The 25,052-nt window shown below is 37.1% G+C and overlaps 1 protein-coding gene across 2 annotated transcripts in view; it reads right to left on the bottom strand.

Annotated features, from left to right (window-relative positions):
* LOC106078881 (uncharacterized) overlaps positions 1-23,165 on the bottom strand; it is a 49,362-nt gene extending 26,197 nt beyond the window's left edge. The window contains exons 1-7 of one of the 2 annotated variants that reach the window (XM_013239939.2): positions 23,069-23,165; positions 20,575-20,737; positions 14,348-14,629; positions 10,589-10,741; positions 5,049-5,681; positions 1,187-1,369; positions 493-690 (exon numbers count right to left, since the gene is read on the bottom strand). In XM_013239939.2, coding sequence (XP_013095393.1) covers positions 493-690; positions 1,187-1,369; positions 5,049-5,681; positions 10,589-10,741; positions 14,348-14,629; positions 20,575-20,698 — 1,573 coding nt within the window. In that variant the 5' untranslated portion in view covers positions 20,699-20,737; positions 23,069-23,165. Of the gene's footprint in view, positions 1-492; positions 691-1,186; positions 1,370-5,048; positions 5,682-10,588; positions 10,742-14,347; positions 14,630-20,574; positions 20,738-22,934 lie in introns of both variants that reach the window. The other variant, XM_013239940.2, reaches the window with a different exon arrangement.
* Between the last annotated feature and the right edge of the window lie 1,887 nt (positions 23,166-25,052).

Genomic DNA, 25,052 nt, shown 5'->3' with positions numbered 1-25,052 from the left:
ATTTTAGTAGTCAGCCCTAATTCTTTGATGAAACAAAGTACTTTCGTAGGATCTACACTGCCAGTGTGTCGTGATTAAATACTTCCTTCTACTAACCTGATATTAGAGGCAACCATGGGCGTAGCTAGGAATTTTCCATCGTTTAGGGACCCGTGGTGGGGGTTGAGTTTGAGTTTTGAGTTTTTGGCACATCAGCACAATTTAGGCCATGTCGTGCCCGTAATCCTTCAAGGATTACTCTCCTTTACAAGAGCTAAATTCCATACAGTTACATCATTTAAAACAAGGTCTATTCACAGTTAAAATAGTATTTTGCGCAATATTTAATTTTTAATGAAAAAACACTAATTTGCCCCCCCCCCTTTTTCAAGTGGCGGCCCAGGGGATTTTCACATTCTCCCCCCTTACTCCCCCCACCCTAGCTAGGCCACTGGAGGCAACCAAGGATCTCTACAGTGAGGCAACAGTTACAAACCATACACGCACGCTTACCTCCATATATGTTGACAATGCAGACAGGTGGCAGGTCCATATCACCTTTGATGACGAGGTTGTCGACGCTAATCCCGTTGTTTACGCCGGTCAAAAACACATGCTTTGCGAAGCACACGTCTTGAGTCCAGTAGATGGACTTGTCCCAATTTTGAACTGATATTTTACCTTTGACATCTGACCTAACGTTACTCCAATCTGGCAAAAACAACAACAACAACAAAAATAAAGGACATACGACATTGATAACCACTTCGAAAATAAGGGGTTAACAGCCACTAAGGGAATAGGATATAATAACCACTTAGAAAATACGACATTAACAACCACCAAGGAAATAGGATATAATAACCACTTAGAAAATACGACATCAACAACCACTAAGGAAATAGGATATAATAACCACTTAGAAAATACGACATCAACAACCACTAAGGAAATAGGATATAATAACCACTTAGAAAATACGACATCAACAACCACTAAGGATACTGAGTTCCTACTTTTCAGCAAAAGAGATCTCTTAAATGGGATGTGTGGTTGAATAACATAAACCGCTCAGCTACCTAGTTTTCATAACATTTTTCATGTATATCAGTATCATGATCGAAACATTGGGTAAGACAAGGCTAGTTGGGATCATCCTAAATGCAAGTCAATATTCTAGAATCTATTGCATGAGTTGACAACTTACCCAGCTGAATATAAACATGCGTTAAAATGAAGGAAGTGTTCGACTCGAAAGTTATCTCTGGGAACTGCGTGTTTCCTTCGCTACCAACACAGTCTTCGACAGTAACTCGGTCATTCAAAACGGCAGGCTTAGCATAGCCAGCGTCGGAGATGAAGAAAGTACCACGGGGACCAAAGTCAATGCCTGTCAAGAGAAACATAATTTTACTAAGCTTATATCAACTCAATGTGTCTGTCTGTCTGTTAAACGTTTGCTTATATCAACTCAATGTGTCTGTCTGTCTGTTTGGTAAAAATGGTTGCTTATATCAACTCAATGTGTCTGTCTGTCTGGTAAACGTTTGCTTATATCAACTCAATGTGTCTGTCTGTCTGTTTGGTAAAAATGGTTGCTTATATCAACTCAATGTGTCTGTCTAGTAAAAGTTTGCTTATATTAACCCAATGTGTCTGTCTGTCTGGTAAAAGTTTGCTTATATCAACTCAATGTGTCTGTCTGTCTGGTAAAAGTTTGCTTATATTAACTCAATGTGTCTGTCTGTCTGGTAAAAGTTTGCTTATATCAACTCAATGTGTCTGTCTGTCTGGTAAAAGTTTGCTTATATTAACTCAATGTGTCTGTCTGTCTGGTAAAAGTTTGCTTATATCAACTCAATGTGTCTGTCTTGTAAAAGTTTGCTTATATTAACTCAATGTGTCTGTCTGTCTGGTAAAAGTTTGCTTATATTAACTCAATGTGTCTGTCTGGTAAAAGTTTGCTTATATCAACTCAATGTGTCTGGTGCGAATTGTGAACACGTTATTTCTCCCACTTCCCAAGATGGAATCAAGTTGAAACTTTGCACAATTGTTCTTTATTTCTAACAAACCATGAATCAATTAAAAAAAAACTATTAATAAACTAAATAGTGGTCATTAATTAATTTAGTTTGATATCGAAAACGGAAAACAACTAAACGTCTTTTTATTCTAAAATTCACTGTCTTTGATCTTTGATTGGTATCGAGTTGTTTTTTTATTTCGAGTGTCCTATAGTTGTAATCGAATTCCAGTGGTCTTCTTATATCATAGCGACTTCAATAAAAAAACAAAACCAAGCCAGGAATAAAGACTGTAAACACTTCAATCCATATAGCCGATAATTTCATAATTCCAAAATAACGTACAACTTTAATGTCCACTAAATCACGGCCAATACAGTACGGCAACACGTAACACTAACTGTACAAACGTTCTGCGGTGGATACCTGGCTGCCGTATCAACTCTGTACAAGAACTCTTTTGGCTTCTCTGTACCTTGTTTAACTCTGTCGTACCGTACTGAATCGTAGATCGGAAAGTTGTGACTCCTCGACTCTGATACCTCCGCTCTTAATATAGTCCCAAAATGACCTTCTATAACCGAACGGAACATCGCTCGACCCTTCTGGGTGATCACCTGCACCTGACGGTATCTGACGTGACTGGTCTGAATAGTGTTCACTTTAGATGTTTCTGAAACTTCGCTAGTCACCGTCGTCACTCGTCACGGTTGACAGCTCTAGCGCTGGCCTATGGCGATTTTTGTCAGCCGGCTACACACACCCCTATTTGCCTCACCATCAGAGTTATCTGTATATCTAATTCTCTACGTCGCCCAACCATGCGGGAAACCACGCATGCACGTCGACTCTCTAATGACTTACTGACTTAATCATGTGCACTCCCAGGGGAGCATAGGGCCGCAACCACACCTCTCCACCGAAATCGGTTCTGAGCAGCTTTCTTCGTCTGCTCCCATGTCATTCCAGTACCCTCAGCTTCACTGATGACTGACCTCTTCCAGGTTTGCTTGGATCTGTCCACTTTCCTCTTTCCTTGTGAGTTCCAGTCAAGTGCCTACCTTGCAACATTGGTAGCTGGTTTTCGCAGGGTGTGTCCTATCCAGCTCCATTTTCGTTTTGTGATTTCTTGGGCTATGGGCTTTGGTCTAGTTCTCTCACACAAATCGATAGTAGTTATCTTTTCTGGCCACCTAATTCCTAATATCCGGCGTAGGCATCTGTTAACAAAGGTCTGGAGCTTTTCCATATTAGTTTTAGTGACTCTCCAAGTTTCTGAACCGTATAGAAGGACAGACTTAACTTTTGTATTATAGATTCGTATCTTGTTGTATAGAGATAATGCCTTAGAGCGCCAGATAGTTTGGAGAGTTGAAAAGGCAAACCTAGCTTTATTGATCCGAATTAGTATATCATCACCAGCTCCGCCGTCTTTACCAACTCTACTTCCCAGATATGTGAAGTGGTCCGTATCAAGGATATTCTCTCCCTGTAGCATGATTGGGTTCTCTTGTCTGTTGTTGATCCTCATAACTTCTGTTTTCTTTTTGTTGATTAGAAGTCCAGTCTTTTTCGCTATTTCTGAGAGTCTGGTCAGTTTGGTCTGAGCATTTTGTTGTGTATGGGAGAGGAGGCAGATGTCATCAGCAAAATCCAGGTCCTCTAAATGTTGTTTTAGTGTCCATTGTATGCCGCTTTTATTATCTAAGACTGTCTGTCTCCTGACCCAATCGATCACCAGCACAAATATCAAGGGCGAAAGCATACATCCCTGTCTTACTCCTGTTTTTACTTGACAAGGGTTGGTCAGCTTACCATTGTGTATTACTTGGCATGATGAGTCATCATAGAACTGTTTAATGATATTGGTGAATTTAGTTGGAATTCCGAAGTGATTCATCAGTCTCCAGATTACGTCTCTGTCAATACTGTCGAAGGCTTTCTCAAAATCAACAAAGGTCATGTACAGAGGAGATTGCCACTCGATAGATTGTTCTATGATAATACGTAGTGTAGAAATGTGGCCAGTGCATGATTTCTCTTTACGGAATCCAGCCTGCTCTGGTCTTAGTCTTTTGTCTAGGGCATCTTTTAGGCGTTCCAGTATTATCCTAGTTAAGACCTTGCTAAGGTTTGACAGTAACATGATTTCTCACCAGTTGTTGCATTGAGTGACTCTCTAATCCTCGATGAAAAAGTCATGGAAAGATGACTCTTGCATTTCTGCAAGTCGGACTAGAGTTACCCCATGTAACTTTCGCAGCGACAGAGAGAGCGGCTCAGAAAAATAAGAGGGTGGGAGAAAACCATGTGGGACACCACGTTCGCACGCCGACTCTCTAAGCCTCTTGTCCTGGTATCTAAGGCAGCCGAGAGAATGTGTTCTACAGTGATGCCACAGTTACATTCTCACTGCATCAGACAACAATCCCTATGCTCACTATTTCAGGCAATAATCCCTATTGAATAAAGACATGCTCACTAAATCAGACAAAATAGGGAGACCAGTCATCATAGAAGGCATGAACACTGAGCTGCAACGTCGCAGCCTGTCAGCAGCGGAGACCAATTGCTCGTTGCCACGTCACAGGTCTGTACGAAGTGGAAATGAATTATTGGTCTACACTGCCCACAGTTTGCGACGTCGCAGGTCAGTGTTCAGGACTTGAAGTCAGGTAAGCAGATTTTTGAGTTCACATTCGTAGAAATATTACTGCTTTCAGACCTGGTGATGCTGAAGGACAATTAGCCGCAAGAGACTCTTCTAAAATTAGTTGCGCAATGTAAGAGTTTTATTTTTCTTTCAGAAGCAATATTATCAATTTAACCTCAATGCACTTCATCAGTGTCATTCCGAGGGCTTGCATCATGATATATCCGTGTCAAATCTTTTTTTTTTCCACAAAAGGGTCATCGGAAACAAAGAGGCAGGTCCAGCATTTTATTGGTGAACCCTTTGCTACGTTATTCGTTCAAAACACTGGTGTAACCATAATATCAATTGAATCAAACACAAGAGAATACAAAGAAAAGGTTACCTACCACCACTTATGTAGACTTCGCCAACCGAGTCGAGAGCATTTCCTTTCATTTGTATAGACTGTATCAGGACTGGCTGAACAAAGCGTACATCAGTGTAGTACCGGCCATCGATCTTAATAATGTGCGTCTCTATGAGTTCCTTGGGCGGCACCACCTGGTCACATTTCGGAATTTGGGCTACTGTTGTCTTCGCAGGGGTCATTGCAGATGTGACACGCTTGGGCGTCGTTTTCATTTCCGTCTCAGTGACCTTCTCCGTCTGACGAGTGACATTGTCAGCGTTCGCAATCCCTTGAGTAACGCCACCTGTCGGCGCAGCAGCATCGTCGGTGACTTCATCCGCCTGCCTTTTTTTCCTTTCTTTGCTGGCTGTAATACTTGCGTTGGAAGATTCCGTCGTTAATCTGTCAACGTTCTTGCTTTCATTGTTGGCAGCGGTTGTCGGGTTGACTTCAGGTTTCGGCATCCCCTTGGTGGTAGATGTCATGACCATAAAGGTAGCCGCACCTAATGTTTCGGTTCTTTCTCCAGGACTTTTAGATGTATTCATATTGAAGGTCATCATCGTCACTAACCTTCTGGGATTTGTTCCGAAAAATGTAACATCCAAATTCTTAAATTCGTTTAATTTATCTGGAAAAAAAGAAAACATATTTTAAAAAAAACATAGACGATATCAGCTGTAGTGACTTGTACAAATCACGATAACAAAAAAAAATCTTTTAATTGTCCAAAAGTGTACTGAATATAATTTTAAAAATTAGCTAAAATGACGGTACGCTTGGATAAAACTGAAACGCTCATTTGAAATGCACGAGACAGGATTAACATTGACGTCTGCTAAGACTTAACCAGCATTGTCGTCTGCTAAGACTTAATCAATATTGTCGTCTGCTAAGACTTAACCAATATTGTCGTCTGTTAAAACTTAACCAATATTGTCGTCTGCTAAGACTTAACCAGTATTGACGTCTGGTAAGACTTAACCAACATTGTCATCTGCTAAGACTTAACCAGCATTGTCGTCTGCTAAGACTTAACCAGCATTGTCGTCTGCTAAGACTTAACCAACATTGTCAAAACCAACATTGTCGTCTGGTAAGACTTAATCAATATTGTCGTCTGCTAGGACTTAACCAATATTGTCGTCTGCTAAAACTTAACCAATATTGTCATCTGCTAAGACTTAACCAGCATTGTCGTCTGCTAAGACTTAACCAACATTGTCGTCTGGTAAGACTTAACCAGCATTGTCGTCTGCTAAGACTTAATCAATATTGTCGTCTGCTAAGACTTAATCAATATTGTCGTCTGCTAGGACTTAACCAATATTGTCGTCTGCTAAAACTTAATCAATATTGTCATCTGCTAAGACTTAACCAGCATTGTCGTCTGCTAAGACTTAACCAACATTGTCATCTGCTAAGACTTAACCAACATTGTCGTCTGGTAAGACTTAACCAACATTATCGTCTGGTAAGACTTAACCAACATTGTCAAAACCAACATTGTCTTCTGGTAAGACTTAACCAACATTGTCAAAACCAACATTGTCGTCTGGTAAGACTTAACCAACATTGTCAACTGCTAAAACAACATGTCTGCTGAGTCTTAGGCAAAGGTTTTGACAATTTATGACAAAATGTCTGTTTTTATTTATAAATAATGAATATAGTATTCTTTTTTTTTCAATAATAACTAAGTAATTCATGTTTTTCTGACTTAATTTTTCTGCGCATCCGGGTTTCTATTGGACGTCAGAAATCCCTTCGTATGTAGGGCTGAGACACATCGTTATAACGCTTGGTCATGCCAGGCCTATATATCTGAAGAGATTGTTCACATCACTCGGCCTCGCAGCCTATTTAGTTTTTGGGGGGGAAGGGAGGGGTGTGGATGAGAATGCTATTTTTTTCCAAGACTTGGTTATCCTATGCTCTGATTAGATCTATATGATATGATAACAGATCTAGACCTATAGATCGCTATGGTTATGCCTGCTTAAGTTGTGGCCAAATATGTAGGTCGCAGCTGGGGCTGCGTAGCCACGGGAAATACTGCATGCCTCAATAACCATAGGACTCGAATACAAGCCCTATAATAGATTGCAGTAATAAAGACTAGTATTGCATTGTGACATCTTCACCATATATCTATGAATGATCTGTTATAGACGTTGTCTCAAAATGTGAAAAGGGTGTATATATATATATATGTTTATTATTGCCTCTTTTTAGGTCTATTCAGTTGGATATAGTAAGCAAAGAAAACAAAATCAACAAGCGAAAAGAATTTTTTTTTTAAAAAAGCTCATCTAAGGAGAAGAACTCTGCACGTACAACTATATCACTCAAGAGTGTAGAAGTTATTTACATTTTTTGATATGAAACAAAATATCAATTACCAATAATTAATTAACTAATTGCTTATTACAAAGATTATGAGTTTGAATTTTGAGTTTTTGGCACATCGGCACAATTTAGGACATGTTGTGCCCGTAATCCCTTCATATCACCAGAGCTAAATTCAATATAAATCATGAAAAGCAAGGTCTATTCATAAAGTACACGCTATTTCTCACAATTTCGAATGAAGCTGAAATTTTGCACATTTTTTATTGTACCCAACTAAACAAGACTCAATGTTAACAATGATAGGGAATGCAAAGTAACTGTTGGTGATTTCTTATTTTGTTTGGTATTTTGAACAAGGGAAAGAAATCATGCTTGACAGATAGTATAATTTGAATAAGTCCCCTTGAGGACTCTTGAACCCTTAGTAAATTCTTTAATGCATTTAAAAAACGATCTTGTAAACATTCACTAAGATACCCCCTTCTTCCCAACTGGTCCAGACAAGTGATAGGATCATAGAGCATTGAGAAAGCTAAAAGCTAAACAAACAAAAATAGGTAAAAATATTTCTAATCGCACAGATTTATTGTGTACGTCTGCTGTGACTATAATTACATGACTGATCCAAACTAATTGATTCAATTACAAATAATATAAGCTTTGTTTTTATTTTTAAGTTTTTTTTTCTTACTTTTAAAAAATTGATTCATGTTTTTGTTTGGTACAATATATAATTGCGCGAAGTTTCAACTTAATCCGAGAATGAGTGTGGGAAAAATAAATAGAACAATTACATAACGGGACCAAACTCTACATATTTAGTCATATGTGTGAATACGGAAGGGTTCATTTTCCTTTTCGGTATAAAACAAAAATAATTAATTATCAGTAATTAATTGACTAATTGGTTAATTTTATTGATTTATTGTCTACTGAAATCAATGAGTGTGCCAAGTTTCAACTTGATCCGAGAATGGGTGCGGCAGAAATTATTACGAGTTCAAACTTTTTACCAGACAGACAGACAAACAAACAGACAGAGTGAGTTGATATAAACTTTGTAAAAAAAAATAACGACATATCAGAGTGTTAAAATAGGATATTAAGCGTCAAAGAAACAGTTGGAATAAAGTGACTCCCTGGAAACAAAACTTTCAAGTCGATTAAATCCATTTTTATTCAAGACTTGCTCACCACTTCCCATTATTTGGGTTGAGCAGACTATTGAGTCAATTTTCTAGAAAGATTGATACTTTCCATGAAAGTGACTGCACTCCTATGACGATGTGATGGGCTAACTACATCATCGGGTTAACTCTAGTCCAACGATCATATATCCGAAATGATTAATTAAAAGATGAAGTACACTCATACGAGTTTTAAAAAATTGAATAATGGGTGAATTTAGGTTTATATTAGATATATATATCATTATTTCTCAAAATTTTACCATAGGCTCCCCCAAACGAAAATAATATTCGTTCGCCCCCCCCAGGCCAGCCTAGGTCTTGGGGTGCCAGTAAGCTCCCACGGTAGTATTCCTTAGGCTTTAGGGCTATGAAAAATGAAAAAGAAAATCTTACATACAAATATTGTGAGTTTGATTATGATGATAATAACGACAGACAAATATTATAACAAAATGTCAATTTTTCTTTGCATATATATAATATATTTACAATATGTTTGGAATTTACAAAGCACTTTTGTGCGTAAGAGCGTCTGTATTTAATATTTATATTTTGTTTTCGAAAAACAAATGTCTTCTAGACAATTTTTAAATTAAAATGTTTCCTGGAGATAGTATTGGAAAGACAGGAGGTTCCCCTCTACCAGCAGGAGTGTAAGCCAAGTATTTTCCTGTGTTTTGAGCTTCATAAATACATCCTCTTGGAGTCTACAACGCACTTGTTCTCTTGGCAAAAAAAGTTAAATTTAAAATAAATGGGACGGCCTACATGTTTTCGTCAGGTTACTGAAATTAGCGTACATCAAATGTTATTCAAACGAACGACTTTTGCTGATTTTTATTTTCTTTGTTTTTCACGATGCATATTCCTAAAAAGTTTTCAACCTAAAATATCGAGTACAAGCTGTTGTTGTTGTTGTTGTTGTTGTTGTTGTTGTTGTTGTTGTTTTTATTCACAATGTCGTGTTTTTTAAAATGTATAAGAGTGGAACTACTTTTTGAAACATAAGTGTTAAAGAAAAAGTTTAGTTACGAAGAAATCTAAACGGTTTAAAAGAACTCTCGAATTTCCCATCACTTCATTTCTAAGCCTAACAACACTCCTTATAACAATACACCGATGACCACATGAAAAAATACAAGGATCTTCAAAAAGAATCATATAGAGATGCCCAGTAAATTACCTACCCAACAGACTGTCTTACAGAGATGTCCAGTAAATTACCTACCCAACAGACTGTCTTACAGAGATGCCCAGTAAATTACCTACCCAACAGACTGTCTTACAGAGATGCCCAGTAAATTACCTACCCAACAGACTGTCTTACAGAGATGTCCAGTAAATTACCTACCCAACAGACTGTCTTACAGAGATGCCCAGTAAATTACCTACCCAAAAGACTGTCTTACAGAGATGCCCAGTAAATTACCTACCCAACAGACTGTCTTACAGAGATGCCCAGTAAATTACCTACCCAACAGACTGTCTTACAGAGATGCCCAGTAAATTACCTACCCAACAGACTGTCTTACAGAGATGCCCAGTAAATTACCTACCCAACAGACTGTCTTACAGAGATGCCCAGTAAATTACCTACCCAACAGACTGTCTTACAGAGATGCCCAGTAAATTACCTACCCAACAGACTGTCTTACAGAGATGCCCAGTAAATTACCTACCCAACAGACTATCTTACAGAGATGCCCAGTAAATTACCTACCCAACAGACTGTCTTACAGAGATGCCCAGTAAATTACCTACCCAACAGACTGTCTTACAGAGATGCCCAGTAAATTACCTACCCAACAGACTGTCTTACAGAGATGCCCAGTAAATTACCTACCCAACAGACTATCTTACAGAGATGCCCAGTAAATTACCTACCCAACAGACTGTCTTACAGAGATGCCCAGTAAATTACCTACCCAACAGACTGTCTTACAGAGATGCCCTAAATTATTAACATCTGTCTTACAGAGATGATAGCAGAACTTACCCATGTTACTGGCTACCAAACGAATGTAGCTGACTGGAATTGGTTGGGATAATTCAATCGAAGTCTCTTTAGTACCTGGCGCCAGACTTGTATCAGGATTCCCGTCCACTAGAGGGAAATCAGGGGCTTTCACGTCAAAGCTGCCGTAGTTTGCTTAGGGACAACATGAAAAAAAAAAAATTAAAAATGATTTCTTTTTTAAAGACAACACCTCTTTTACACAACTTGTTGGGCGTTTGTTTTTCTTTTAAGAACTAAAGAATTTGTTATTAAAAAACATTGGAACATTTTACACAGCCCTCTCCCAACCCTGGTTAAGCGAATGTATAGATCTACTATATCTAATGTTCCAATGATAGGCCTTTAGACCTAGACTTACAAGACGACGCGCTAAATGTTTCTGAACATTAATTTATTCAATTCTTGAATTTATAGTGCCTTACATTCGGAAACTCCTTATACGATAGTCCTTTCAAAACCGAAGTTGGATCTAGTTCTCTAGCCAAAGTTAAATTTCTTTCTTTTTTTTTTTTGTAACTTGAAAATTTTCTAACAGTCAAACTACAGTTTTCCCATGTTGCCGTCGAGCTAGTTATTCTTTTCTCAGCAATATCCATCAACTGTTACATTTCTAGAAGTTTTGAAGTTCCATGAAGTTCTGACATCAGTAGAGGTATTGTAAAAAAGCATTAGAAAAGTGTCTAATAATGCCATACAACCCATGACGTGACTTTGACGCGATTCATAGTTGAGCATCAACTTACTAGTATGTACGAAATAGTTGGTAACGCCTAATGTTCACAGACTAGACGATTTTTCAGTGAAATTGCACGTTGTTCTACATCTTGCTTAGTTGTAGATATTTTAGATATTTTTTTTTCGATATTACGAGTTATTGATTGATTTTCATTTACTCTAGTGTTTCCCAAAGTTGGGTACGTGTAACTGATTGAAACAGATAATATTGAATGGATAACATTTAACATTAACATTAAATCCATGCCAGAAAGTTTGTCACATGCGGAAGAAGAGCAATGGCTAGAAATGTCTTCAGACGGAGTTTAAAAAAAATAAATGTATCAAGTTTTAGCAACAAAAGTTCTGAAATACACTCTTTTACACTTTCCTCTGTTGTGAAGTTGGTCTTTCAGTATTTGTAGACATTAAGTCAAAAAAAAAAAAGGAACAGACTGTTAGACATGGAAAAGCATCTCAGATTAAAATGAACAACCAGGGAACCAAATCAGAAGACATGTCATCTCAGCACAAACAATTCTAATTTTCTCATGCAAGTACTTGGGAGAGGGGCGATGGATACTCAGTGTTACAAAAATTAACTAAAAAAAATTATAAAACGTAGGTTTTTGTCAAAAGTTTTGGGGAACACTGATTTGCTGTATTCACTTTTTCACCTCACTATATTGACTGTTTGATCGATTCATCTAACTTTTTAAGTTTCGGATTTAATTAGGTTTCTAGCAAATTAATCGAAAAGTAGCTATAAAACACTAAGCCAGCGTTTCTTCAACTTTCTCAGAGGGGCATGTGTCAGATGATTGTGGAGACTATTGAACACGGCCTTCTCTTCCAACAGAATAGTGATAACATACTTAAATAATATATACTTATATTACACATACTTATACGAAACATACTTATATAAAACATACTTATATAAAATATGCTTATACAAACAAACTTATATAAAATATACTTATACAAAACATACTTATATAAAACATACTTAAACAAATCATACTTACATACAACATCTTAAATATTTGCATACTTACAACATATATATAGTTACGAATCTCACTATCCAGGCTCTCTGCAAACTGCACTATACACCACCAACTTAAAGAACTTGACAACTCAGGGCTCCAAAGTAACGTAACACTTTAATAGTTGAATAAATAACAGCCAATACTGTACAATTGGCAACACGTACACTGTACAAATATCTCTCCGATAACACCGTATCGCCGTATCAACTCTTGCACTGGCCTCTCCGTCTCGTTCCGGGCTTGCACTGGGTTCAACAGGACTGACTTCACACACTAGGCTCGTTGTGTCGGACTCGATTGCAGACCGTGTTCTGAGCCCCTGTCGTGAACCTTCTGTCGCAAACCTCGCTGTAGTGAGCCCCTTTTCTCCACCGTCTTGACTGCGACACCTCTGCTATTATATAGGGTCCCTAATGGCCTTCTAGAACCGTACGGAACATCGCTCGACGTTTCTGGGTGGTCAGATGACTACATCGCTCGTGACGCTCCTGAGCTCTGTTCACGACGTCGATCCTTCCTTCATGTTGACACTCGTCTCGGCTGACCGTCGTAACTCGTCACGGTTGACCGCTCGTCTAGCGCTGGCCTGGGGCGATTTGCGTCGGCTGACTACACGCACACCACTACCCCTCTCTGTGCCACCACCAGGTTTATAACAATATAAACAAAATCTTTACACATTTATAAACAACATACTTAAATACTACATACTTATGTAAAATATACTTATACAAACAAACGCATATAAAACATATATAAAAATACTGAAATACAACTGTGGCGTCACCAGGGTCGGTGTCACCCGGTGCGGTAAGCTCAGGGTGTCACCCCTCCCCTTTACCAAGGAAAAAAATAATCTCTCCCTTAAAAAAACAAACAACCTTTGTTTGTTTGTTATTTGTTTCTTTATACTGAACTATAAAACTGAAAGCTAATTAATTGATTGGTTTTAAATTATACTAGTGTGTCTCAGCTGCTTCTGAAAAATCAAATCAAGTACTGAACAGGTTTACGTCCTGCGAAATAACAAAGGATGTTGATCAGCTTTGTAGATTTAAAAAAGGTTTGATAGCGTCCGTTGGAATAACTCTGGAAAATAGCAAGACAATAAGGCATCTTGCAACAATTTGTCCAGATTCAGCGACGTGTCTATAGCAAACCAAGCTGGTGTGGCACAACAGACACTGGAATTCTTCAACATCGAGACGGATATGAGATTAGGGTTTATTTTATCCCCATTTCTCTTTCTTGCAGTCATTGACGATGCATTCAGGTTCCCATGGCGTGAACCAAACCGAGTTGGATTTTGCAGACGACATATTATTACTTTGAAATACAATTAAATGTATGCATGATATGACTGGTAAATCCGCCCTCAAAGTTATGCATATAATAATAATAGTAATAATCTTTGTTGTCCATATGGAAATTTGTCTTACAATTTGTGCATTACACCAAACAAAAAAAACATTATAACTATAAGTAACCAAAGTGTACATTCACACCAGACTCACTCATAATTTACATGTGACAAAGTTTATACCAGATTGTTCTTATTTAATGATTTTATTGCCAGGGGAACAAAAGAGTGTTTGTTTAAAAAGGGTTGGGACATGCTCATGCTAAACTGTGAGTCATTTTTTATTTTAATAGTTGCATTTCGGAAAAGTGCATTTTTCCGACTTGGGTGTCACCCCCTGGTGGGTGTCACCCGGTGCAGCCCGCACCCCTCCAGTGACGCCACTGATATACAACATACTTATATAAAAACATACACATTACTTACATACAACATCTTACATATTTACATACTTACAACAAATAAATACAACATGTTTACATATATATAAACCATACTTACATACTACATACTTACATACAACATGTTTACATATATGTAAACCATACTTACATACTACATACTTACATACTACATACTTACATACTACATACTTACATACAATATACTTACATTCTTGGCATTTATAACCAAATCGCATTAACATGCATTGATTTGCAAGAGTGCACATTCCATCATCATCACAAGATGGCGGGTCGCAGTAGCACCGATAACGGCAATGCATGCCGTACATGCCTCTAACGCAACCCTCTGGAACAGAAATGTTGGCCGGAGTTTGCATTGTACTCGGTGTGGCAAACGAATTGTTGGACAAGGGAAACGGTGTGAGGTTTGACGGTCCACCTATAGGTCTTCCTTCATTCGGTCGCAGCACTGGGGTTGTAATATTGCTATCTGAAAAAAAAAAAACGTACATATATATATACTAGACATATGTTACCCGCGACCCGCTGGTCTTTATTTGCGCATTTCTGTCGATATAGTCACTGAGAGTGTTTGTAAACAATTAAACGAAATAATAATGTAATAAGTAAAGCGAATGTGCTTTTGAATAATCTAGTGGATTGGATTTAGATGTATGTTAAACGTAGCTAATGATCCTTTCACGTTATTTCTCTTTCGCAACGAAAATAAAATTAGTTTTGCGAAAATGGTTTACCCGAAGTCGATACATTCTTATCTATTAAAAACGAAAAGAGCGATAGCTTTGTTAAATAAATGGGATTATAAAGTGAACAATTAAACGAAATAATTTTTAGTACGCGAGTCATGAATGAATATAGATCTAGGCCTATCTCAACTCGGCTTCGCAGCTTTCATAGGCGAATGTAGCTTTAGAAAACCAAATTTGAATGTTTATTTGATCAAAATATGAAATGAATGGACTTTAATTAATATGTTTATGTGTTAAAGTATAAGACTATCTGTGCGAAGAGAAGTTTTATCATCTGTTATGACATGATTAGGAAGTAGTTAGGAATTAGTTATTTGTTTCGGGAATAGGGTAAAGTTTTAATTAGCGACAAGTGACGTGACAGATCTTTTAAAAATAAGAACGCTCTAAACGACGCTAGAAGGAGGACGCTTATTGTAAAGTAGTAGACTTGAGTACGACATTATTGACATTGGACGATTCCCTGTTGAGTATTAAACATATTGTTAGAACAACATATAAGCGTCGACTACATATTTGAGTGTTTCGGCCTTTCGCCGGTGTTACTGAAGTGTTGAGTTCAGCGTTACCTACAGTTAGATCTACACTAGACAGATTGTCAAGAATCAACACCGCGCAGAGATCGTAACACATCTTAGTGTTGAATTAGAGTTTTAGATCTAGGGATGGGATTATAAAGTAACAATTAAACTAAATTATATTTAGTACGCGATTCATGAATGAATATAGATCTAGGCCTATCTCAACTCGGCTTCGCAGCTTTCGTAAACGAATGTAGCTTTAGAAAACCAAATTTGAATGTTTATTTGATCAAAATATGAAATGAATGGACTTTAATTAATATGTTTATGTGTTAAAGTATAAAACTATCTGTGCGAAGAGAAGTTTTATCATCTTAGAGTTGAATTAGAGTTTTAGATCTAGGGATGGGATTATAAAGTAAACAATTAAACGAATTAATATTTAGTACGCGATTCATTACTGAATTGTCTGATGAAAGAATGTTCGTCAGGAAATCTGTAATCACAGATATAAGGAACTAATTAATGTAAAAAATGCTTTTGAAACACAAAATTGAAGGTTAATTTTATTATATAATGAAATCAATGAATCTTCTTTTGTCTTTTCATGTGTCAAAGTAAAAAACTATCTGCGCAAAGTGTATTTCTTAAAATTAGATCTAGGTCTAAATCCTTTCTATCTTTTCTCATGTCAACATTGTAGACATGGCCTAGATCCATAAAATACTATAGCTGTAATAGAGTCGGACAACTTTATTTTTTTTGAGGGTCTTACATTTGTTTTAGGGCTACAATACATTCACTAAGGTCTAAGTTGGTACCCAAGGAACATTCCTGCCTAGTTTTATCAAGATTGGTCAAGCGGTTTTGATGTCTATAAGTAACATACATACATACATACATACATACATACATACATACATACCCCTCACATTCTACTTTATAATATAGATATATATATATATATACGTATATGAAAGATTCTTGTATATATATATATATATATATATAGACATCCATACATACATACATACATACATACATACATACCCCTCACATTCTACTTTATAATATAGATATATATATATATACGTATATGAAAGATTCTTGTATATATATATATATATATATATATATATATATATATATATATATATATATATATATATATATATACACAATGAAAGATTCTTGGTTCTGACCACTAACTCATAATAAACACTAATACTCCCACTTGTCAAAGATGGTTATATACCTTACATAAGTTAAGCCTAGTAGAACTAAGCTAAGGTGACCAGATTTTTGAGGAGCCAAATCGGGATCTTGTGGTTGTTGATTTTACGTGATCGTTTTACAAACGGGAAATATGTTAAGTTCACTTCGATGTTTTGTGTACAAACTTTCAATGTTATGGACTTAATCAGAAAGCCAATCCAACGAATACTGTAGTTTGGAATAGATTAAGTTAAACAGAAAGCCAAGCCAAGGAATACTGTAGGCTGGAATAGATTAAGTTAAACAGAAAGCCGAGCCAAGAAATACTGTAGGCTGGAATTGATTAAGTTAAACAGAAAGCCAAGCCAAGGAATACTGTAGGTTGGAATAGATTAAGTTAAACAGAAAGCCGAGCCAAGGAATACTGTAGGTTGGAATAGATTAAGTTAAACAGAAAGCCAAGCCAAGGAATACTGTAGGTTGGAATAGATCACGTTAAACAGAAAGCCAAGCCAAGGAATATTGGAATACTGTAGGTTGGAATAGATTAAGTTAAACAGAAAGCCGAGCCAAGGAATATTGTAGGTTGAAATAGATTAAGTTAAACAGAAAGCCAAGCCAAGGAATACTGTAGGCTGGAATAGATTAAGTTAAACAGAAAGCCGAGCCAAGGAATACTGTAGGCTGGAATAGATTAAGTTAAACAGAAAGCCAAGCCAAGGAATACTGTAGGTTGGAATAGATTAAGTTAAACAGAAAGCCGAGCCAAGGAATACTGTAGGTTGGAATAGATTAAGTTAAACAGAAAGCCAAGCCAAGGAATATTGGAATACTGTAGGTTGGAATAGATTAAGTTAAACAGAAAGCCAAGGAATACTGTAGGTTGGAATAGATTAAGTTAAACAGAAAGCCAAGCCAAGGAATACTGTAGGTTGGAATAGATCACGTTAAACAGAAAGCCAAGCCAAGGAATATTGGAATACTGTAGGTTGGAATAGATTAAGTTAAACAGAAAGCCAAGCCAAGGAATACTGTAGGTTGGAATAGATTAAGTTAAACAGAAAGCCAAGCCAAGGAATATTGGAATACTGTAGGTTGGAATAGATCACGTTAAACAGAAAATCAAGCCAAGGAATACTGTAGGCTGGAATAGATTAAGTTAAACAAAAAGCCAAACCAAGGAATATTGTATGCTGCAATTGATCACGTTAAACAGAAAGCCAAGCCAAGGAATATTGGAATACTGTATGCTGGAATTAAGAGAATCAGCGAGAAACATGCAGAACAACAACACGCCAAAAGTCGACAGAAAACATGCTGACGTCAGTGTCTGAAAAGGATGTTGTGAAGTAAAAGCATTTCTTATGCTCCTAACACTGGAGTTTGTTTAGCAGTGAACAAGAAATAAGGACCAAGAAGAAAACGTGGTAATTTTTAAGTTAAAAGATTGAGAAAGATTTTATAATAAAAGCGTGTCATAGATCGATATGTTTATGAATGCGGGACATTGGCTGTCCCGCTTGGACATTTTATGAAAAGCGTGACAGACGGTCCAAAGCGGGACTGTCACGCCTAAGTCGGGACGTCTGGTCACTTTACAAAAAAAAAAATCTTCATTTACAATTTCTACCAACTATGTATTTTGAGAACCGACATTTTAATGCCTTTAGTACAGAACAATAATTCCTTCCGCTTAAGTGCTTATAAAAATTATTTTTTTTGGAGCGTCACTTTCTATCGTTCCATTGTGTTACTTATGTGGATTTAGATCTTTAATGCAATTCTTCTCTAGGTGTCAGAGTGAATGTGATGGGCTATTCTTAAGTCATCGCGATTATCAAATGTTTTTACATATGTATGAAAGCGTGTGTGTGTGTGTGGAGAAAATTAATGCAATCAATTTAAAATTTAAAGACTGTAGTTAATTTGTAGAACAATTTTTAAAATGACTAGATCTAGATCTACAAGTAGGCTTCTATTCTAAAACAAAAATTACAAGTCCTAAAAACTGCCACAGTGAGTATATAAGGCCTTATAAGGGCCTATTAAAAGTGTGAGTGTTTGTGTATTTTTTGAGGGGGAGGATGTGTGTGTGTAATACAGTTTGTGAAGTTCCTTATTCTAAATAAGGTTCCTTTCTGGATCGAGATCTATGACTGACAAAATAGAAATAAATACTAAAATTCAAGCGTTTTGAGGAGCGGGACGGAAACAAAAGGGTGGGGAGAGGTGACATGAGCTCCAACCAGAAGTGAGTGTGTTTGGGAGCACGATTTAAAACAGGACCGTTTCAATTAAACGTAACATTTACTAGAATACACTGGCCCAAAAAAAAAAAGTGGGGGAGGGGGTGAAATGCGGGCAGTTTTATTGAAAGTGCTAAAAAAAAAATAAAGGTGGGAGAAACGCCTTAAGTATTATGTGAATATTTGAAGGATGTAATAAGAAAAAAGGTTTCAGGCCAAAAAATAATCATAGAGCCTGCGCCTTTTGATTATTATGGCCGAACCCCCCCCCTTTTTTTTTATTTTAATAAACATAACACTTTTTTTTTAGCCCGTAACTTAGTGTAACTGTTACAATGACATTTCACGTCCCGCTCTCTCTTTCCTTCTCTCTCTCTTTCTCTCTTTATTTCTCTCGCTCTCTGGAACCCACATTTTTTTAGTGTTAATTAATTTTGTTTTGTATAGAAAAAAAGGAGTTTATTCCTGCAGTATTGAGATTTATGGCAGTGATTTTTCGGTTCTTCTCCTTAGACAAGCTAAATTTAAAAAATAAATCCTTGTTTTTTTACATAGCTCGGCCTTTGCTTCCTAATGTCCATTGGTTTAGTCACTCTTCTAGTTTATTGCTAATTAACTTTGACTTGATAGTATTGAAAAAGTATTGAAAATGATCTGTCTTTTCAGTGGTTCCAATGATGACTCTGCTTTGACAATTTGTCTGATTTTGTATTTACATCAGTACCTGTGTTGAGTGTGTGCTCAGGGATCCGTTCCAATGTAACTATGATGTAAAAATGGCCATTTTTTGATGAATTACTAAAATTCAAGTTGTCAACTCTTCTAGACTAGGAGTTTTACTGCTCTAATGCTTGAAGAGTCTGTTAAGTCGTTTTCTACTCCCTGTAATGCTAGTAATAGATTAAGTGCATTGATTTCCGCCTTGAAGTTGGACCAGAAGTCTCCACATGCCACCCTTGACTCGATGTGTTTATTATCGAGGAAGACCAGGAGGGACCAGCATTCATGGTGGCATGTAAAACTTGTGCATCATGCTCGTTTTTGGAAAGTGGCAGGCAGGCCGGTCTTTTTTTTTTTGTGTTGTTTCTGAGGTTTCTAGTTTGAGTTCTAAGACTGCCTTTCGCAACCAGTGGGATGCTTCCCACAAGGTCATGATGCTGATCAATTTTATACGGGATGATGTCTTATGTATTTGTGTTGTATGTTGGGATAGATACATATACATCTCTATGTAGTACTTGGAATAGGAAATAAGTAGTAATAAGCATATGTACGCGTACATCTCTACGTAGTACTTGGGGATATATACATCTCTGTAGTAGTTGGGATATGTACATCTCTATGAAGTATTTAGAATATGTAAATCTTTATGCAGTAGTATGGAATACATGAAAAGGCCTCACAATCCCCCCCCCCCATCCTTGTTGACATCCCTGACATTTCAAAAAAAGAATTCGTCTATCTTATATATATATTATCTTACGGCAAATCACGGCACACACCAGATATACGATGTCAACCGCATGCTACTTACATCCATTTCCTTTAAAACATACACCTAATTATCGAAAAAATTAATTAAGGATGGGGGGGGGGATGGGTGTGGTAAAAAAAAACCAATGAACACTAATTACTTGTCCTATCGGACTTATTTTCCGACATGGACAAGCCGTTCTTACCTACCTGCATTTGTGTCGTTATTGGTACTGTTCTGTGCTTGGCATGGTGTCGCACTAAGACACACGAGAAATAAGACCAGGGCCAGGGTCCTCATTATCTCTTGTGGCTGGTCCTCAGCTCGCCCCATTGATACACTTTGGTCAGCCCTTCATAACATGGTGTGACACTGTAACACACAGAGAAACAGACATTCTAATTTGTGTGAGCCTTTGTTTCGTCTACAATAGATCGTGTTTGATGCCATTATGGACGACATATTATAGCGTAAGAGTATTTAGAATTAGACGACTACAGACATTTATCAGAAAGAGAGAAAAGGAAGAGAGAATTCTCCTTTCAGGTATTGCGGTTTATGGAGCTCATCTGTTTCCATGGCCGATGATGTCGTGTGGCCAGCACAACGATCAATTGCCTTTTCTTTTCCTTCTAATGTCTGGTACCCATAGGGGCTAGGCGCACGCAGAGACTTCCGCAGTCTTCACTGGGATTGAAACAGGGGACCATCTGTACAGAAGCAAAGGGTTTTACTACTCGGCCCACTAACTAAGAAATAGACTAGTAAAATAAACAATCTTTAAAATGTATTATCATCCCACTAACGTACAGTAAAATAAAGTTCTCCTTTCAGACCTTGTGGTCTATAGGGCAGATGATGTAAAAGTCATCTGTTACTGTGGCCAAACGCCAACGAAGATGTCATGTGGCCAGCACAATGACCAACCGCCTTTACTTTTCCCCAACTAATTATAGCTGGGTGGACCCAGAGGCGCCCAAAAATCCCGAAATTTAAAATCCCAGTCTTCACCAGGATTCGAAGCCCGGTTCGGAAGCCAAGCGCTTTACCGCTCAGCCACCGCGCCTCCTATCAACCAATACCTAAGCACGTATCTTATTGTGAATTAAATATTAAGACAAAAACGTTTTCTTAAGCTTCATCTGAAATCCCTTTAAGTTTCATGTGGATGTCTCAGTCTTAATCTAATTCTTGGAGACATGGCGAAATCTTCAGTTTTGCAATGACACTCTTTAGAATTCTACATCTAATTTATCTTTTGTTTATCGTTTCAATGCAGCGATGGCAGATTTGATAAACTCCTGTATAGAATCTGACAGTCAAGTCTATTTCCGATACACGCTAGGAATGCACGATCGATAGTGTGAAATCTCTTCGTTTTCAAAGAGCTGCAAAGTACAATGCATTGGTGGAAATGGCTGAAAATGCCAATGATCCAAAAGCAAGGACCGAAGCAGCTGGTTGGCCAAACAACTAAAATCGTTTCCATTTTTTGGGTTACTTTAGCCATCTGGTACGATTTATTGGCTCAAATGAATATCGTCAGCTAATTGGTGCAATCAAAAGATTTGCAGTTTGACGCAGCACTGCAATGCTCAACCTCAGGCGTATCAGTCCCTGTGAGATATGCTAGTCTTTTGCTTTCATCGGCAGTACGCACGGAAGCTGTGAATGTGGGACATTCATTTGATCTTTTTTTAGTTTCAATCTACAGTTAAGATACAGATTTCAATTTAGGTCATCATGACTCTCCCCTGATTCATTATTTTTAGAAAATTATGGAAAAGATCATTATAAATAATAATTAGGCCTACATATTCTAGCTATTAGGCCTCTATATATTTGAAATTTAGAATAGGCATCTTGAAATGAAGACCTAGATCTACATCTTTATATATTTGCCCCCGCCGTATAGATCTGTACAATGCGCCATCACCAGAAAACAAAAACAAATCCTCATTAGACATTATTAATTAAGGGGACTACAATAAGTTGTGTTTCCCTTCGCTTTCACGAAGCTCGACCCTGGCAGTGCCAGAGAATACAAAGTTTTATTCATTTCTACATTAATAATAATAATGATGATTATAATAATAATAATCTTAAGAGTAAGCTTTAACGCTGGGTCCATATAGGATAGGTATGAAATCTAGATCTATAACCACATCCAGATTTAGACTTGGTTAATTGAAGTCTATAATCTAGCTTTTGTTTCGAGTCCAGTTCTAGATACTCTAGTATCTCACTAAACTATATTTAAATTTAGATCTAGAGTATAGATCTAAATCAAAATGAAGGTATAATCTAGATCTCTGTGAGTCTGTCTCTATCTTCAAAATTTAAATATAGATTTATGCCATCTAATCTTTTAATCACTCTGGCTAGTGGGGGGGGGGTCTAGATTTAGATTACTATGTTTATAAATGTAGTCTATTTTTAGATCTAGATCTAGAATCCTTTCTAGATTATCTAGATCTAGCTATATATAGAATAGATTAGATAGTCTAGACTCAGTCGTAGACCTCACCGGCCCTTTTAGGCCCTTCAGTATACTTAATAATTGACCTACCATCGCCTATGGATCTAGATCTAGATCCAGTTCTTACTACTTGGGGGAAATCCACAAAAAATGTGGATCTCTATGCTGGTAATAAATAAAAGAATCTCAAGGAGTACAGTGATTACAGTTGTACAAATACCTACATTTCAAAATGCCCTTATTTACTTTATTTTTGATGAAGCGCAAGGGTTGACTACCGGACGAGTGACGTAATGTGGATGTCTATTGATGGTGTATTCCTGAACAAAAAGCAGATTCTTTTCAAGCGCACTCAAATCATTGGTGCGCATTTTTTTCTATCGATCTTTATATAGGTTATGCGAATCTGTGAAGGGCTTTACCACTTGTTTAGCTAAATTTTTAGCAAAGAAAAGAAGAAAGAAAGTGTAATTTTAGAGTTATAGTATTAGTTTAAAAAAAAAAAAACTAACCCATAAGTTAACCTAGTCGACCATGTTAATTTGAAACGTTATCATTGGTTAACCAATACTCTGGCAGCGTAGCTAATGACCTTTCTTTCTAGTGGTTCCTTTGATTAGTACCACAAAATACTCTGACTGGTCACCCTCATAATGAGCCATATTACTATGCGTATCTGGGCAGCATAGTATCCCGCAGCGAAAGACTCTTGGCAGAAATAATTAATCGGCTGGTTAATTACATCTAGCACTTTGTTGTTTGGTATAGGCTTGTCCATCTCTATAAAAAGATCTACAGCTACCATGCAGTGGTTCTCATATACCTTCTATTTGTTTCTGAGACGTGAGACAGAACATATCCAAGGGTTCTCAAACATTGCCAACATGGTTGTCTTTCTGTTAACGCCAGTGAGGACAATGGTTGGGGAATTAACTATTGATCGACAGTTGTGTTTCTTACGCCCCATACCGGTTTCGAGGATGAACTTATGTTAAAGGTAGACTTTTTTTTTTTTTGGCGATCTTAAAGGAGGCCAGTGTAACAAAAGTGCACCAATGAAATACTGTAAAAACCAGCTCAGGTTCAGATTGCCCTCTTTTTTGGTAGGGGAGAACACAGGGCAGCAAATGATGTCCGTTCGAGGTAGAAAACTCTGACAAAGACCTAAAAAAAAATTAAATTTTAGACCCCAAAAAAAGTTCTCTAGAGTTCCAATTGAATATAACAGATACTACAATTTACATGCCAAAAATTTATTTGGGAAGCAACTAACGGATAAATGGAGGTGGGTTTGTATCACGGTGTGTGTGGGCTACTGCCAGAAAACTATGTGCGAGAGTGGAAGGGTGTAAATTTAAAAAAAAAAAAAAAAGGGGGAGGGGTGTACCTATTGTTTGACAGTTGATAAGAAAAAAGAAGGGGGATTTACTGGTAAAAAGAAAGCAATATATACACAGGGAACAAGTCAATGGGCTTAGTCGGTGTTGAATGCTAGCATGATATAGATCTACTTGCCAGAGGGACAAAAGAGTTTTTGTATCTGTATTTGTGATGAGTCTTTTAAAATTTCATTGAGAATGAGATGGTAAATTGTTATAATCGTGATCTGAAGGTTCCTTTTTATGCTTAAAATCCGTTTAGCTTTTTCCTTTAAAAGGTCTCTTAATTGGGTTTCTTTATTTCCTATTGCTAATTATCTTACTTATAGTATTTAGGATTTTACTTACTATGCCGTGAAGTAAGATTTTGACGAGAAATCTATAACATTGCTTGTATGTACCAGTCTTTTTCTGATTTTCGTTTGGCAACATAAAAACACTTTTTTAATTGAAAATACCTCCTTTATGAAGCTGATCACTTTTCGTAAGAGCATTTTTTTTTTACTCTTAATAGCTAACGAAGGATAGATTTTGGAAATTTTTTTTTTACCCCGCCCCAAGTCTGCATCCCCAGGGACTATCCACAACAACATTCCTGGTGAAGAGTATATATAAATCTACTCAGTACATACAATTCTAATAATAAACCATATATCCAGACTTACAAAACTGCGCAAAATGTTCCTATATGTCTATATTTAATGACTATATTTACGAAGCGTATCTCAACTATCTCTGACTCTGGTAAAAAGTTTGTACACGTCATTTCTCCTACACCCAATCTCGGATTAAGCTGAAATTTCTTTTACCTGACAACAAAAAAAAAAAA

Source organism: Biomphalaria glabrata, chromosome 16, assembly GCF_947242115.1.
Source record: "Biomphalaria glabrata chromosome 16, xgBioGlab47.1, whole genome shotgun sequence".
In the NCBI taxonomy this organism is placed as follows: Eukaryota; Metazoa; Mollusca; class Gastropoda; family Planorbidae; genus Biomphalaria; species Biomphalaria glabrata.
Note: the sequence above shows the minus strand (reverse complement) of the source record. Positions and strands in the feature narration are given on the sequence as shown.